Source organism: Anas acuta, chromosome 1 (genome assembly GCF_963932015.1).
Source record: "Anas acuta chromosome 1, bAnaAcu1.1, whole genome shotgun sequence".
In the NCBI taxonomy this organism is placed as follows: Eukaryota; Metazoa; Chordata; class Aves; order Anseriformes; family Anatidae; genus Anas; species Anas acuta.
Window position 1 is genome coordinate 96,403,027 of NC_088979.1, and position 15,134 is coordinate 96,418,160.

Consider the following 15,134-nt stretch of genomic DNA (forward strand, 5'->3'; position numbering starts at 1 on the left):
TGCACCACCTGGCTACTGGAAAGCTAGTTCAAGGATGTATTGTTATGCTGTGCTCCAAAATCAAGCTTTCTTGGGATCCTGAGCCTTGTTTCTAACTGTATCAGGTAGCCTAATAAAAGCTACAACCTCTTTCTACCAACTTTGCCTCTCATCTATCTTTAAGCCATTGCTGCCACAATATAACTTATCCTCCTCTTCTATTCCATCACAGTAAATCATTTAAATAAAAGAGTTCTCCTGTGCTTCATCCAGTAATAGCCTAACTGTATACCCTGCTGCTACTCCTTATGAAAACAATCAATACCGTCTTGGGAATTTGCCACTGTTATATTTCCAACAGCCTAATGTGAATCAAGCAATCAAATGCTCCCCAAATATTTTCTAGGGGAGTGCTTCAAGGTCCTGTCATTAAGCAGCCGAGCAAGATTGCATATTTTCTGGCATGTTCTATTTCCATCATGATGGCTGCTCCCTGTACATAACTACTGAGGTGACAAATACCTTGTAAAGCCTGAAGCCGTTTAGATGGATTAAATACTCAGAGGAGTATTTAATATTTTATTACTGAGAGGTTTTATTATACAGAACTCAAGTTCATTCACAGTGTCCAGGAGTCAGGCTTCCTCAGACATGGAATATCATTAAGCCTTTGGCAGTTCTGTCAGGCTGTGGATTTCAGGCATGCTGAGGAAGATGACTAAAACCAAAGTCGTTCTTTTTGATTCAGCTGTCAGACATGGGTTGCCTCAAAGCTAGAGTTAGAGGTCGATACCCCAAGTACAGTGCCTGCTATGTGTCTGGAGGAAATCCTTCTCCAGGCTACACTGAGCAGATGTTCCTCTCTCTCCAAAACGTGTCAGTCTTGATGAGAGGGGGAAGGAGATGTGGCTTCATCTTTTAACATACGTGCAGGCAGCATTATTAAAGCAAGCACTTATAAAAGTCTTCTGTTGGCTTCACTCCATTAAATTAAAACAGAATTAAAGTAATTTTTGCTTCACTAGTAGGTTGGAAATACAGTAGTGAATCAAAATACCATAGAAATCAATGGAACCACTACTTAAAATGTGTGGTTAGCTTTTGTAAGGAATTGAAAACCAAGAGGTCACCCCAGCATGTAGTGAATTGCCCAGTGGCAGCCACAAACAGGCTGCCATAAAACTGATGCCATTCACATGTGTTTCCAAACCAAATGACTTGCAGATGATCCTAACATTATCTGTTGTACATTTGATGCAGATTTTGCATGTAAAGGATGATTGAAGTCTGCATGGCTTCACACAGCACCTCTGGACAAGGTGACAGGATGCAGAAGGACCATAGAGCCACTGCTTGGTGGACTCCCCATTGCCAGGCTCTGCAGCTGAGGTTAGGCAGCGTTGCAGCCTTACTGGATAGTTAAAGCCTCCAGGAGGTTAAGAGACTTAGCTGTAACTCTTAATAATCATTAAAGTGTGCTTTTGATAAATCGATATATTTGCCTGTTCAAAAAAAAAAAGAAGTTGTTGAACCTTAAATTTAGTTCTTTATCCTGTTGCATAACCAACCTATTCCTGACATGAAATCGTGATGATATATATACGCATACACACTATGTGTTGGTGTTCGTGTATGTATAAGGGCTGTAAAATTCAATGTACAGAGAAGATATACAAAGAGGAATGAAACTTGGTTTCTAGGAGGCAATGATGTTTACATTATTGATGCTTATAATTAATTAAGCACTGTGGATCATTGACAGGTTCTGTTAATCTTCTGGACTGGAGATGCTCTGCTTCCTATTTTTCAAGTGGCATCATCATTTTAAAAGCTAGGGAGGGAATGTAAGGTACTCCCTCAGGAAAAGATTCAAATTAACTTCCTGATTTGAGGGGAAGAGAAGATGTAAATCCAAACAGAGATCCAGAGGAAGATTAAATGTAAAGCCTACATGCTTCCTCCATTGTCTGTTTTCTTCTTTGAAGGCAAATCTTGGGGTGGACATGTTTGCATAAGAACTGGTGCTCTCATCTTGAGGCAGGTAAGCATGCCAACAGCATGACAGGATGATACCCAGAAGAGATTCACGGATGATACACAGAGCATGGTGAGACTTCTGAGGTCTAGACAGGCAGAAAAGGGGTTTTCCTTTTATTTCTGCTCATCTGACACTAAAGCCATTGTATCTGTCATACCCACCATGTAAACACGTATTTAAATTCTACTTTGAGAGATGTCTGCTTTTCAGAGTGGTTTTGTGAGTGAATTTCTTTCTCAGAGATGGGGTGAGCCTTTAAATGGAGGTACAGCTCTCTCGGGTACACGAGTAAGAGCTCCCTCCAGGCCAATCAAACAGAGGGCTTTGTCACAAAATACAAATCTTCTGGTGATCAGCAAGTCCAGGGACTCCTTGGCATTTAAGAGGTTGGTAAGTTTTTCCATTTCTCATGAGTTTCCAAGATACTGGTATTGTTTTTTGATTTTATTTTCCAGCCTGTCTCTTGTGGCTCATTTTCATTTCTGAAATTTATCTTCAGGTTTCAAAACTGTCATTTATTCATCTTTTCCTGCTTTCTTCCCCTCAGGTTTCAATAACAAGAACCATTCTGCCACTGGACAGTACAGGGAGCATCATAGCCTGGGTGTTCCTGCCTGACACCTACATCCGGATGTCACTCACCATAGGTACTACTGCCAATTAGAGATCAAAAAGCACTCAACTGCTTAGCACTCTCTGGATGTATTCTTACACAACTAGCATATGATGCATTTTTATAGTATTTTTGGGAGCAGTTTATTTTCTATACAAACCGTGCCCTGACTGCCTCAGAGTGTAATTTTATGCATGACCTCAACAGCTGACCCTCCCAGAGTCATGTAAGGAAAAATGATTTCAGAGCAATCCTACTAGATAAGGCAGTCAGATAAACAGATTCAGGGCATTAGGCATGGTCAGCTCTCCAGCTGCGTATACCTTCAAGAGTTGGCTGCCTGAAAATGTTACATGAAGGGTTATTCTGTTGAAAAAAAAAACAAACCACATTTAAATGCTAGCTTTGAGAAGGCTTTTCTATTAAAAAAAAAGTTTTTATTTTTTGACATTAAAATAAGAAATCAAAATTAAGTTTTGATAATTTAGAGGTGAAAATGTTCTACAAGCTGAATGGAGATGGGACTCAAATTAAGTAGCACAGGTCTAGCTTGCAGGCAGTCTGCTTTTAAGAGAGCAGTCTCCTGCCAGATGAAGCAGTTTCTTTTGGACAGGTAGCCATCTATGACTTTGGATTTCATCTCTGCTATTTTATCTTTATGGCATCAAACAAAATGCCTTATCTTTTCTTCAACATAAGAATCTTTTTAATCTTTTTTTTTTTTTTTTTTTTTTTTTTGCGTAAGCAGAAGAGTGATGCAATATTCATCTCTATAAGAACAAGTCCAAGAACATGTTTGTTTTTTAAAGGTTAAATTTGACATCTTAGCTGAGGACATTTTTTTTTTTCCTGCCCAGATTCATGCTGGCAGACTTGAAGACAAAAAAAGAATTACCCAGAGCCCTTGGGAGTATTTTCCACATGGACATGTAACGTTACACTATATAACTCACACTACCTGGCACTCTTTCCTTTCAGCTAGTGATTATAGGAAGAAGGGGATTTTGCAGGCTGTGAATGCTTTAGATGGGCAATTCACTTTTCCCTGGGTTTTAGCGTTTGCTTTGAATACGTTACACCTAAGGCTGTAACTGAATGAATTCCATCAAAGTCAAAGTCTGATATTTCTAAACACATACAGCCCACAGCACAACAACCAACAATCTAAGAGTATGTCTTTCCTGGATAGCACTTCCAGGGGCCTTCATTGTCTTTAGCCAACAAGTTTTTTAACAAGCCATATTGGTTCAAAGAGCTGGGGTAACCAGAAACACTTCTATTTTAATAACACCTATGAGGTGTCATCATATACTATTATCTCCAGGTAGGGAGAAGAAAGCAAAAAAAAAAAAAAATCATAATGAAGCAGTTATTCCTAACTTGCCCAAGGCAAATCAATCTTTGGTGTGAATTTTTGTTCAGACTTGTAGCTCTGTGCAGGCCAAGATAAATGCTTATGGGAGGGATCTCTGGCTTCTTTCAATGTGCATTATATACTGAAAGAAAAGCTCACCCTTTTCAAATTGTACAACTGTTACCTGGAGATTATTAGCACAGAACATAGTAACAACACTATCCTAATACTGTCCTAACAGGGAGAGATTCTCATAGAGGATTATTTCCTAACAGTGATCTTACTCCTGGATTCAGAAGGAGAAGCTGTGAAACCCTGCCAGCTATTTTGTCATCCTTGTGAATTATGCAGCTGGTAGAGTAAAGCTTTGATGTTGATTGGAATACTTGACTTTCCTGTACCTGTCTAATATCATGATTATACTTTTGTGTTTGATCAAAATGAGGAATCTACATTGAAGAGCTACACCAACTACTTTCCAGCTTGATTTAAAATAAAAAAATAATAATAGAAAAAAATCAGATGTTTTCCCAGGGTTATAGTACTTAAAAAGTAAGCCCCACACCAAGTCTAAGATTAGCTTTTGTCATAAGAACAACCGTAATGACCTATTTTATATAATATTTTAGCAGATGGAAGTTCAGATTTTCTGCACTGAATTTCAACATAGCTGCAATCTTGCTGTTAGGAAATGATTAGCCCTGCAATTAGGTGCCTTTAATTGAATCCCTGGCACTTGCTTAATTATAACATCACTACTGACACAATATGAAAAGCAGTAAAATCAACCCCTCCCTAGTTCCCCATTGGCTGGAAACTTGTTAGGCTTGATGGGTAGGTGCACTAGTTGGAGGGGATTTCAAAGCAAATAAATAGCAGCTCCCTCTAGCTAGTCAGAAATGGATTTCCACCTGTGTGAACCTCCGACTGGGGAGAGCTGCTCTTAAAAAAACTTAACTTGCTGTATGAGGAAACTACCAGAGAAAGTATTGTCTCTCAGGCTTCATAATTCTTCTACGAAAGAGTGATTTTGGAAGACTTGCTAGGCCACCTTGCTTGAGGTACCTTTTTTTTTCAGAAGGAGCATGGCTTGCTGTGCATTACAAATCACTGGGCTAATATTCGGAGGTGTGGGCATGGTCGGGACTTTGGCAGCTACAATTATGCCACAATGGAGGGTTTCTGCCCACATTGAGAGTAACATCGTGGTGTTTGAGACTATCTGGGAAGGACTGTGGATGAACTGCGTCAGCCAGATGGGCATCAGGCTGCAGTGTAAGTTCTACAAATCTATCCTAGCTCTGCCCCCATCCTTAGAGGCGTTCAGAGCCCTCATGTGCATTGCGGTGCTCCTGTCAATAATTGCCTTTTTGTTGGCCATTGTTGGTGTGAAGTACACTCGCAGGACCAAGGAGAATCCCCAGAGCGTCAGTATCTTCATCCTGGTAGCTGGAATTGCCTTTCTCCTGACGGGCATCCTCGTTCTGATCCCTGTGTCCTGGACTGGTGGCAGTATCATTCGTGATTTCTATAATCCAAAAGTCCCTACACCACTGAAACGAGAACTGGGAGCTGCTCTCTATGTGGGCTGGGCGAGCGCTGCACTCCTCATCGCTGCGGGAGCAATGTACTGTAGCTTCTGGTGCTGGGCTGGTAAATCCCCAAAATCCAGGTATCCATCACTTTCTCCCAACAGATTGCACAAACCTGGCTCTGCAGGAGGGCCATCCGTAAGCATGCAGGCATATGTGTAGCTGCTACCTGTGATCTTTCTGCTTAGCATGTTGATATGTACTGATTGAATCAGTACCTAACTAAACTGTGAGTCTGTAACGGAGGAACAAATTTTTAGTTTGCTATTTACTATTAACATACATATCTGATCTCTAACATGACTACAGGAAATGTTATTACACGGGCATTATGTTAGACCTCAGCCTGAAGAAAAATCTCACTATTTTATAGGAATGAAAACTGGCATGGGAACAGCAGCAGCTAGGAGCCTCTCACAGAAGACTAAGGGAGTATGGCTGGGCTGGAAGGTGGGCACCTATTGTGCAATAGTACCTTCGCCCTCCCCTAAGCCTGTGACATGCAAGGGGAGCAGTGCATTTATTCTAAGGTAAAGTCTTTGTCAGGACTGTCCCAGGACAGTGATGAGAAGCATGGATTGGCAGCATGGTGGAAGCAGTTGCTGAATGACTGGAGAAGCCCCCAGTGATCTTATTTTCAATATCAGCACACAAATGTTCATGCTCCCCTGTTAGAGATCTTTGTGATTGACTATGTGTTTCACAGATGCTTGCAGATTTGATGTATCCTTCTTACCTCTTCTGCAGGGCACAGAATCCATCTCGTGGAATAATAAATTTTTTATTCACTTCACCAGCTTTTGTCATGAATGTATTAGCTTCCCGTTGCCTAGTACCTTCCATCTTTAATGGCTTCTCCTGCTCTATAGATAGCATCTCCTCTTCTATAAAATTCAGGACAGACTACCTGTCTTTGTGCACTTTAAAGCACTGTGGTAATGTCAAGTATAATTAAACAAGCCAGGCAAATGTAAATGTGCAATCCCCACTTGCCCGTTGGGGGATCAAGAGTTCCTGCCTACATCTTCCATCATGCTCACAAAAGCTAACCCTCAATGTTGTTCTGACTGCTTTGTGTTTGCACGACTCACAAAAAAAAAAAAAAAAAGCATGAGAAAGCATGAGCCAAGCAGTCTGATGCTTGTCCGTCCAATGTGCAGAATCCAACAGTATTTGCAGCTATTCTTTTTTTTTTTTTTTTTTTTTTTTTTCCACAGCTGAAAACTTGGAACCTGCTTTTGAATGCATGTGTATCACAATATTGATGTGACCAAAGAAGTTCCATTTAAAAACAAATTTTCTTGTTCTTCACACAGTAGTAATAGATAGTACCATTTCATTGATAATTTAATGACACAGGTAGACAGTTTGATCCTTTTCTATGTCTTTGACTGGTAATCTGAAAACCAGGTTTAATGACTTTTCAAGTTATGCAGAGCAATGCCTCTGTATATTCATTCGACTGTTCAATTTGAAGAACATGGGAAGCTGCATTTAATTAAATAAGCCTTTTGTTAACTTGACTTCAGATGAACCTAAATGAAACAGTGCCATCAAACATGGATATTCATGATATATATTAGCTAATGTTCATTACACTTAGGGCAAACCATCTTTTAGTGAGAATTTTCCACCAGAAACATGCTTAAGGTATCCTGCTCATCACTTGAACTGTCAAATCATCACTTATTAATTCCAGATAAGCCTTTAAGAGAACATTTGTTTGATTTTCTGGTACTAAAGTATACATTTTGATGTTGCCTTATAGCAGCTGATGCTACCATATTTGTGGTACACACAGTGCCACAGATGTGTCACAGCAGCTCTCATTGGGCCAGACTGCTCATTTCAATGGAATTATGCTTCTGACTTTGGATACAGTTTATACTACCCTGAAGAATTTCACCTGTTATTTTATTGTATTTGTGTCCTATAATACATATTTTGTTTAATAAATGTTTGGTTTGTGAGCCAGAATTTTGGATTTTGGATTGATTTAGATCTGACATTTGTGATTAACCCAGCAGAGGATGAAGACATTTGCAATGCAAATTTGATACACACTTATATGTAGGCAATGGATTTAAATTACGATGTATGCAATATAATGCCACTTTATGTAGATACAAGTGCTTAAGATGTAATAAAGTGCAGTTTTCTACAACATTAATTAAAGGATCTTGAATGCATCCACTATCAGTGGGATGATCTAGAAATCAATTTTGAACTGGGTGTGCCATTTACAGTAGTAGCATTATTTTCAAAGAATTTAAAGATGAAACTGCTCTATTTGAGCATTTGGCATTCATTTCAAAGAAAACCTGAGCTTTTTATGTCTAATATTAACACCTGATGTCTGCAAATTACTCCATCTTTTTCTGTTGCCAGTTAACCTGAAGATGAGCTCAGACAAAATCTCTGATCTCAGACAATAATATACTTGTGTGCGTTTGGAATCTGACCTTGATTCCAACTGTACAGCTAGGCTGGGCTGCTGTTTGGATGTGTGGGATTTTATTGACACAAATGGCAATTTCCAGTGATGTGATTTAGCGCTTTACACTCACCCACATATGTTTAAGAGCCTGTGGCACTAAAATCTCTGAATTCGATACAGGAACAAATTTCTCATGAGAAGCTAATTTGCAAGAGATGTAACACAGTGGTTAACTTTCTGCCTTTGAACAGAACAGAAATTCCTTTGTAAGGGATGCCAGTGTGGGAGAAACCCATAAAATGATTACAAAATATTTTACCTCTGTATGTGAGGAACGCATTTGTTTAAATAAACTGTATGGGTACATTTGCATCTGTTAAAGGAGACAGAGTTTTTTTCTTCTTCCTTTTCCCCTATTCAAAGCCTGTGATGTGCAGAACTGGCTAGCTGGAAGCTGCAGTTTGGAGGTGTCAGAAAGAAAAGGAAGTTCTAAGTTCTTTAACAAAACAAAACAAAACAAACAAAGGAAACTGTGGGTGAGCTTCAGAAATAAACTTCTGCTCTTCATGAGTTATCTGCGGGTATCACTTGGCAAGAGCTGGGCTTGACAGGAGTGATGGAGGATCTTGCACAGGTCTCTGTGGCCCAAGGTGGCGCTTTCTAGCCTCTGGCTGCTACTCCAGAAAAGCTTCTGCCCTTTCTGGATTATACCCAGACAGACCTGATCTCAGGTACCCCCATGTGTCTATGCCAACTCTTGGTGATTTTTTAAATGTCTGAATGCCTCCTTCCTGTGTGATGCGAAAGAGAGACACGATTCTCAGAAACGTGTACTGCAGTGAAGACATTTAGGGAAACAGGTACTTCTTCACGCTACTTAGTGCACTAGGGCTGTGGAAACAGAGCAGTGGTTACATGCTACGTGCTGGAGGACCAAGAGGAAGCAGGGCATGAGTAATGGCTATTAACAGGACTTTTATCTCAGAAGAAAAGGACTAACATGTGAGTGTCATTTGATGTGGATGGGCTAGGGATTAGTAAAACATTGTGTCAGGTTTTCATGTGCTGCAGCTCTGCTTCTACTGAGGAGTGGAGGTGGTAAGCTTCACTTTGGTATTATGATGTTCACATTTCTCTAGGCACAACTGTCAGAAACTTCAGGCCTGCCATATTTGTTAATAACAGTTGATTAAATATTGTGGTTAAATATTTAGTTTAATATCCTGATGTTATCATATACTTTGATATTTTGTAACTGCAGGATAAAATAGCTTTGGAAATAGAACTGAATAGCTGATATTTGGCTATGTATTTGAAATAAATATCTGAAGCCTTCAGGTTGCTTTTTTTTTTTAATGTTGTATCATTGTTCCTTTTATTTTATTTTATTTTATTTTATTTTATTTTATTTTATTTTATTTTATTTTTTTTATTTATATTTTTTATTATTTATTTTTTTATTAAAGGGAATGAATGTATTTCCCTATTGTAGGAAAAGACAGCTTCAGTATTTTTACAATGTCCTTTTCTGATTCAGTCTTGTTTTTACATTATGTGTTAGATTTTAGTAGATAATAAACAAAGTGGGTCTGATTCCTTGGGAAATAAAATACACAAAACTGATTTAGTGCTGACTTCCAAGACTTGCTTATAAGAAGTTTCCTGAAACAAGTCAATATTTCAAAAGCTGGTCCCGAAATGTATATTCATCTCTGCTATGAAAAGATTGTGGAGCAAATAATCCCCCAATAAGATGCAGCCAAGGGAACATATTTATGACAAAAAGTGATGGCTTAGCAAAACATTTCATTATAACAGAAAGATGAATCGGATGGGTTTTGAGACAAATGAATGCATGCAGTCATCAGTCCTGATATGCAGAGACAAACCTCTGTGGGCAGAACATTATCACTAAACAAGTTTATGTTAAAAAATGTTGCAACTGCCCTGAAAATCAACAAGACACAGAAAGTCAGAAATGGGATCTTGATTGTGTCGTTCTGATTGACTATAACTGTCCTTTTGAAAAAGGCACAAGAGGTCTTTCCAGGGGAGTCCTACATCATCTTTGAAAACTGGGACAGAGCTGACCCACCAAACACTTCCTTTACTTTCTCTCTGGTACAGAAATGTTCTCTGACTTGAATGCTTTGGTAACCTGATTTGAGTTTCAGAGTCCAAGTAAGACTAATATGACATTTTATGACTACTTTAAGTAACAAAAAGAAAAAGAAAACAAAAAATACCCTGATAAGCAGGACATTTTCAGAAGAAAAGATCTGTGACAGTGCTTATTGTGTTCAGTTGCCCCTTGCAGAAAATGTTCCAGCTGTCAATGAGGACAAACCAAAAATATTCAAAAGCACAAAGATTTTTTTTTTTTTTTTCAACATCAAGGAACAGAACTGGCTAAGGAAAGGGTTGTGATATCAGTGCTAACAAGCCACGTGCACCCACAGAGTCAGCACCAGAGGGTCTGTTCAGTTCCAGGTATCAGAACGGAAGGACACTGGTGTGTCCTCATGGACAATATAACCAACAGCATCATTTTAAAAACAATTAAAGGGAAAAGGGAAAATACTATATTGAACTCTTCTGTCTGTACCAAAAGAAAAGCAGAATACAAAAGGCTGCTAGAGAATCTTATCACTACACTTGCAGTCCTTTAAAAATGAACTACTTTTACCATTAGGCTTTTTATTCTTTTATCCTGTCATTTACCTGTCCCTTCTAAAAGTCTCCTCACTTGAATATATCATCACCTGAACAGTGTGAAGTTTTGAGGCATTATAGAAAAGTAAACTTTACTGTGCTTTTACTTGCTGTTACCAGCCAATTCAAATAGGAAGCCCAGTGGCACGTGTGTACTCCTGCAGAGATTTTGTATCAAAGTGACATTTTTCTTCAAAATGCCTCCTTCATGTAGGCCCTACAAACCAGAAGAAATCTTGCTGGTAAGATGAGTTTTAAGAAGAAGTGTCATTTTAATCAAGAATTCTGGATCTGCCTGTTATCCAGGAGTGCTCACCGCTTGAGTTGTAGTGATTGCTGCTGTGACAAGGGAAGCAGAGATGGAGAATCTGGAGGCAGCTCTGTGCTCTGAGGAGGGAACTGACAGAATTGCCTCAAGATGTTTGAACTGATCATCCTACTTCTGTTGCCTCAATAATAAGCAAACACTACCTGTATATCCATTACTAGAAATGAATTTAGCATGCAGTTCTCTCCAGCATTCCATTTTTTGTTGACACCTCACTTCTTCTATTAACAACAAGAAGAGCTCACAATTTAACTGACAAATCCAGCACCTGTGTGCAAAAAAAAAAAAAAAGACACTTAAAAAATAGAAACCACAAACCCATCAAGTTCTGTTCTGTCAAACTGAATAATGCATTAAACTTGCAAAATCTCTGTTGCCCATTTCTGCTATGGACCTTAATCTGTGGTCTTTGTTTCATTACCGTGAAGTAGTCCCTGATTGCCAAATGACAAAGATGATGATGCTAGTACATTAGCGTTTCAGCTTCTATCCGATGGATGAGTGACTGACAGAATGATAAGCAATGTTTATTCATTCAGAGTTTCCACTGTAATGCCAGATGGTGCTGGGAGATAGAAAATAATCTCTAGACCCCAACAAACATTTCCTCGCATACTGTCACATTCATCCTGAATTTAGTAAAAATTGGCAACGTAAACTCCATGTGTTGAAGAAAAGTATGTTGTTAACTAAGTACTTTTTGTGAGGCCAAGTTTCACAGGTTAGCCTGAGTCCTGGTCTCTCAAGGCCCAACATGTTGCCCATTGGCACATCCAACATGCCAGCCACAAGCTCTTACTGCACCAACCGTGGTGGCTGCTGCAGTCATGCAAGTGGAGATGTGAGGAAGGCCAATGCTGGTGTTAAGCTCCTGCCTGCAGCCCCAGGATAGAGGACACATGACAGCAGGGCTTTGCAGGGCTATAAAGGAACAACACTCTCATTCCCTTGCATGAAGGGGATTGTGTGCCAGGCTGATATTGTCTGGCTGCAAGACTCACCCTGCCTCCTTACACTCATTCCCTGCTTCAATATGGGTTCTCCACAGGCCACAGCTTCCTTCGTGGCACATTCACCCCCTATGGAATGGAGTTCTCCACAGCCTGTCTGATGGTTATATGCTCGAACATCAGCTCTCCACAGGCTACAGGGACATCTCTGCTTGGGTGCCTGGGGCACTGCCTGCCCCTCTCCTCCTCTCCCCTGGGTGTCTACAGGGCCATTTCTCACGATTTCCCTCAGTGTTCCTTCCAGTTTTCAGCTGTGTGGTTTTCACCACCATCTTAGTGCCATGCAGAGGGGGCCGTAGAGCCAGTTGGAACATGGTGCAGCCCTGGCCTCCCCTTATACAGTAGCCCTGCAGCACTCCACTGCCTGCACCTGGGCACTTGCACCTACGTGTAACCCCACAGAAAATTTCCTGCTGAGTGCAGTGGTGAAGGATGGCCATGGGGCTGCCAAGGTGGTGTGATGCCCTTCCTGCCCACTAGCCCTCATCCCAGAGAGGTGAGCTGGCCTGGGACGGGGATGCTTCTGTGGCTGGACACTGCTCAGCCACCACCAAGCCCAGATGGGACAGCAGCCCCGAGGGCAAGGGTGGCATCGGAGGTGGGCAAGGGTGCAGGTAGATCGTGTGGCAGCACCATACTGCAGCTGGCCTTGGGAACCAGCAGCCTGACACTGGGTGGAGTGGAAGATGTTATGGAGCCTGTTGGTGCATGCAGGGGCTTACATAGCCTGTCCATAATAGTGTAATGCAATGGCTCTGTGTCGGGGCTTGAAGATCTCCTGGAGCCCAGGTTTTCACATGTCCATGGTGCTGTGTTAGTGTGTGCCTTCTCTCTATCGGTGTTTGCCTCCATTTCCCAAATCTATTTTTGTGCATGTCTCTTCAAGCAGGAAAATACAGTGATTATCAAAGTAATTATCAGGAAATGAAGTTTGTGGATTAAGAGACTCAAATTGCCGAGGGATGTGTACAGGGTGATGAAGTGTTGGTTAACATAGGCAACAAAAAACACTGATCTGTCTCGGGGCAGAGCAGCAGCCACTTCCTCTCCCTGGTGTTTGGGCTCACCGCACCCATTACCTGGTTTGTGTGCCACCCAAAAATGTGTTTGACATCCCATAGTTTGGAAACACTCCACTGTCAAGAGCTACTTACATGCTAATCTTTCTTTGAGCACTGCCAGTAACAAATTATCCTTCCAGAGAAACTGAGCATTCCTTTGTGATGCTCTGTTTGTAAACCCATGACTCAGCTGGCCTTACAGTACCAGCAGAGCATTTCAGACCAATACCATTTCACATGGAGAGACAAAACACTCTTAAAAGCTTTTGAAGTGAAGTAAAGGTTTGAAGTTAGAGGTAGTATTTCTTATTAAACCAAATAGCGTAGGGATACAAGTCTTTGGAGATAGATGTTCAAGTTGTTTTATTACACTCATGAGTTAGGAGTGAGGGTAAAATTCAAAATTTGTTGAAGTCAATGGAAAGGTTCATGTTATGTCCGATAGATCTTTTAAGTATCAGACATGTCAATATCAGTTATGTTTATCTGGAATCAGCTGTCAGCGTTCCTGGAGATGTTTGCTCAGTTGCTCAGAGTTTCATATAGAGATGAATAACACCCTGCAAACTGCCTGTCAAAATCTGGGTTTCGGCATTCTTTCTCCTTGGCATTTCAGGAACAGTCCACCAACTCCTCATGCATGCACATTTGCACATACACTCACATGATAGAGACATGATGGCTATGTACACTGAAATTATTTTCCATTATTTAAAAAGTGTTTCCAGATTACACAATCTGTTATGTCATTGGTAGAATGAATGTTGCTAAACATCAAGATTTAACAAAGATGAGAACATACTCAAATACACTTTACTCACTGTGTATTTATTTCGGTAATTAATGGCTGCAAATCCACCCCTCCCTATAAAATACATTTTGGGATTTTTAAAAGTATGTTGTCCTGTCAGTAGGGAACTTTATGAATCCAGGTTTCATCCAGCTTACTGTACTATTTCCCTTACAGTAGCTTATGTTAAGAGCTACCACAGGCAGTGCAAACTGCCAGACATCCTCCAGTTGGTAGGAGACCATGGATGCAGAGCTGGGCACAGCCAGCCCCCCACCAGCCATCTGCTGCCCAGGCCAGTGTTACTCACTTGAGCTACTGTGGGAGCTGGACAGACAGAAAGAATAACTGCAGAAAACTCATGTTCATGAGAAGAGTTGAAAATGTGTTTTTAATGAGGTTTGATGCTAACATATTTTCGTACGTTATTTATATGATATGTGGTTTCTAGTACTGCTGTGGGAATTGCCTAGTTATTTAACTTCAACTTCCAAAGCAGCAGACAACAGAAAATAATCTTTTGCACAGTAGCTAGATTAGTAATGGTTATTGGTGTGGTCTTTTCCTTTTCTAATTGAGTTAATAAGAATTGATTCTTCTTTAATGTCAGTGCTGTAGAAATCTTTCCAACATTGTAATGTAAAACTCTCACATCTAGGCTTTTTAATCTTTGCATCACATTTTAAATAATATTTCCCTGTATTTATTATTCAGCTTTCATTTTACATTGTTTGCCTGTGGCTGTATGCAGTTGGTTATGTAAAAAATTATCAGTTGGCATCAGCAGAATAAAATAGTGGTATCTACATGTTGAAATAATGCAATGCTTTTGATTATGCATCTTGTTTTACTGTCAGAGCAGTGCTGCTCCAGGAAATCAATGCAATAGCACTTTAGAAATTATTACTAATATTCTGAATCAAGAGAAAGAAATGCAGAAATAGAAATGACTGGGGTTTTGTTTTGTTGTGCGTGATTTCTTTGGGAGAAATCTCAGTGGCTTTATGGCTTTTATAAAGGCATGATTTGTCTAGAACTTGATGACCTAATATTACCGTCAAAGAAGAAATGATGACAAATAAAGCTTTTTTAAAAAATGCATAAGAAATATCACACCACTTCATTAAAATAGAAAGATCAAATTAGTAGCAGGATTAATAATGAAAACTTCAGTCGGAATAAAAATTATTCAAGAATGTGATTCCAGAACAGCAAAAATG

The 15,134-nt window shown here is 40.0% G+C and overlaps 1 protein-coding gene across 1 annotated transcript; it reads left to right on the forward strand.

Moving 5' to 3' along the window:
- Positions 1-4,900: 4,900 nt before the first annotated feature.
- On the forward strand, positions 4,901-6,653 carry CLDN17 (claudin 17). The gene is made up of 2 exons (XM_068670333.1): positions 4,901-5,656; positions 5,950-6,653. The coding sequence occupies exons 1-2, from the start codon at positions 5,070-5,072 to the stop codon at positions 5,981-5,983; spliced, it is 621 nt and encodes a 206-aa protein (XP_068526434.1). The 5' UTR covers positions 4,901-5,069; the 3' UTR covers positions 5,984-6,653.
- The last annotated feature ends 8,481 nt before the right edge of the window (positions 6,654-15,134 follow it).

Coding starts and splice junctions, on each gene's coding strand:
- CLDN17 (XM_068670333.1), top strand. CDS start 5,070: ATGGCTTGCTGTGCATTACAAATCACTGGGCTAATATTCGGAGGTGTG. Junction 5,657..5,949: donor GGTAAATCCCCAAAATCCAG/GTATCCATCACT, acceptor ACTATTTTATAG/GAATGAAAACTGGCATGGGA.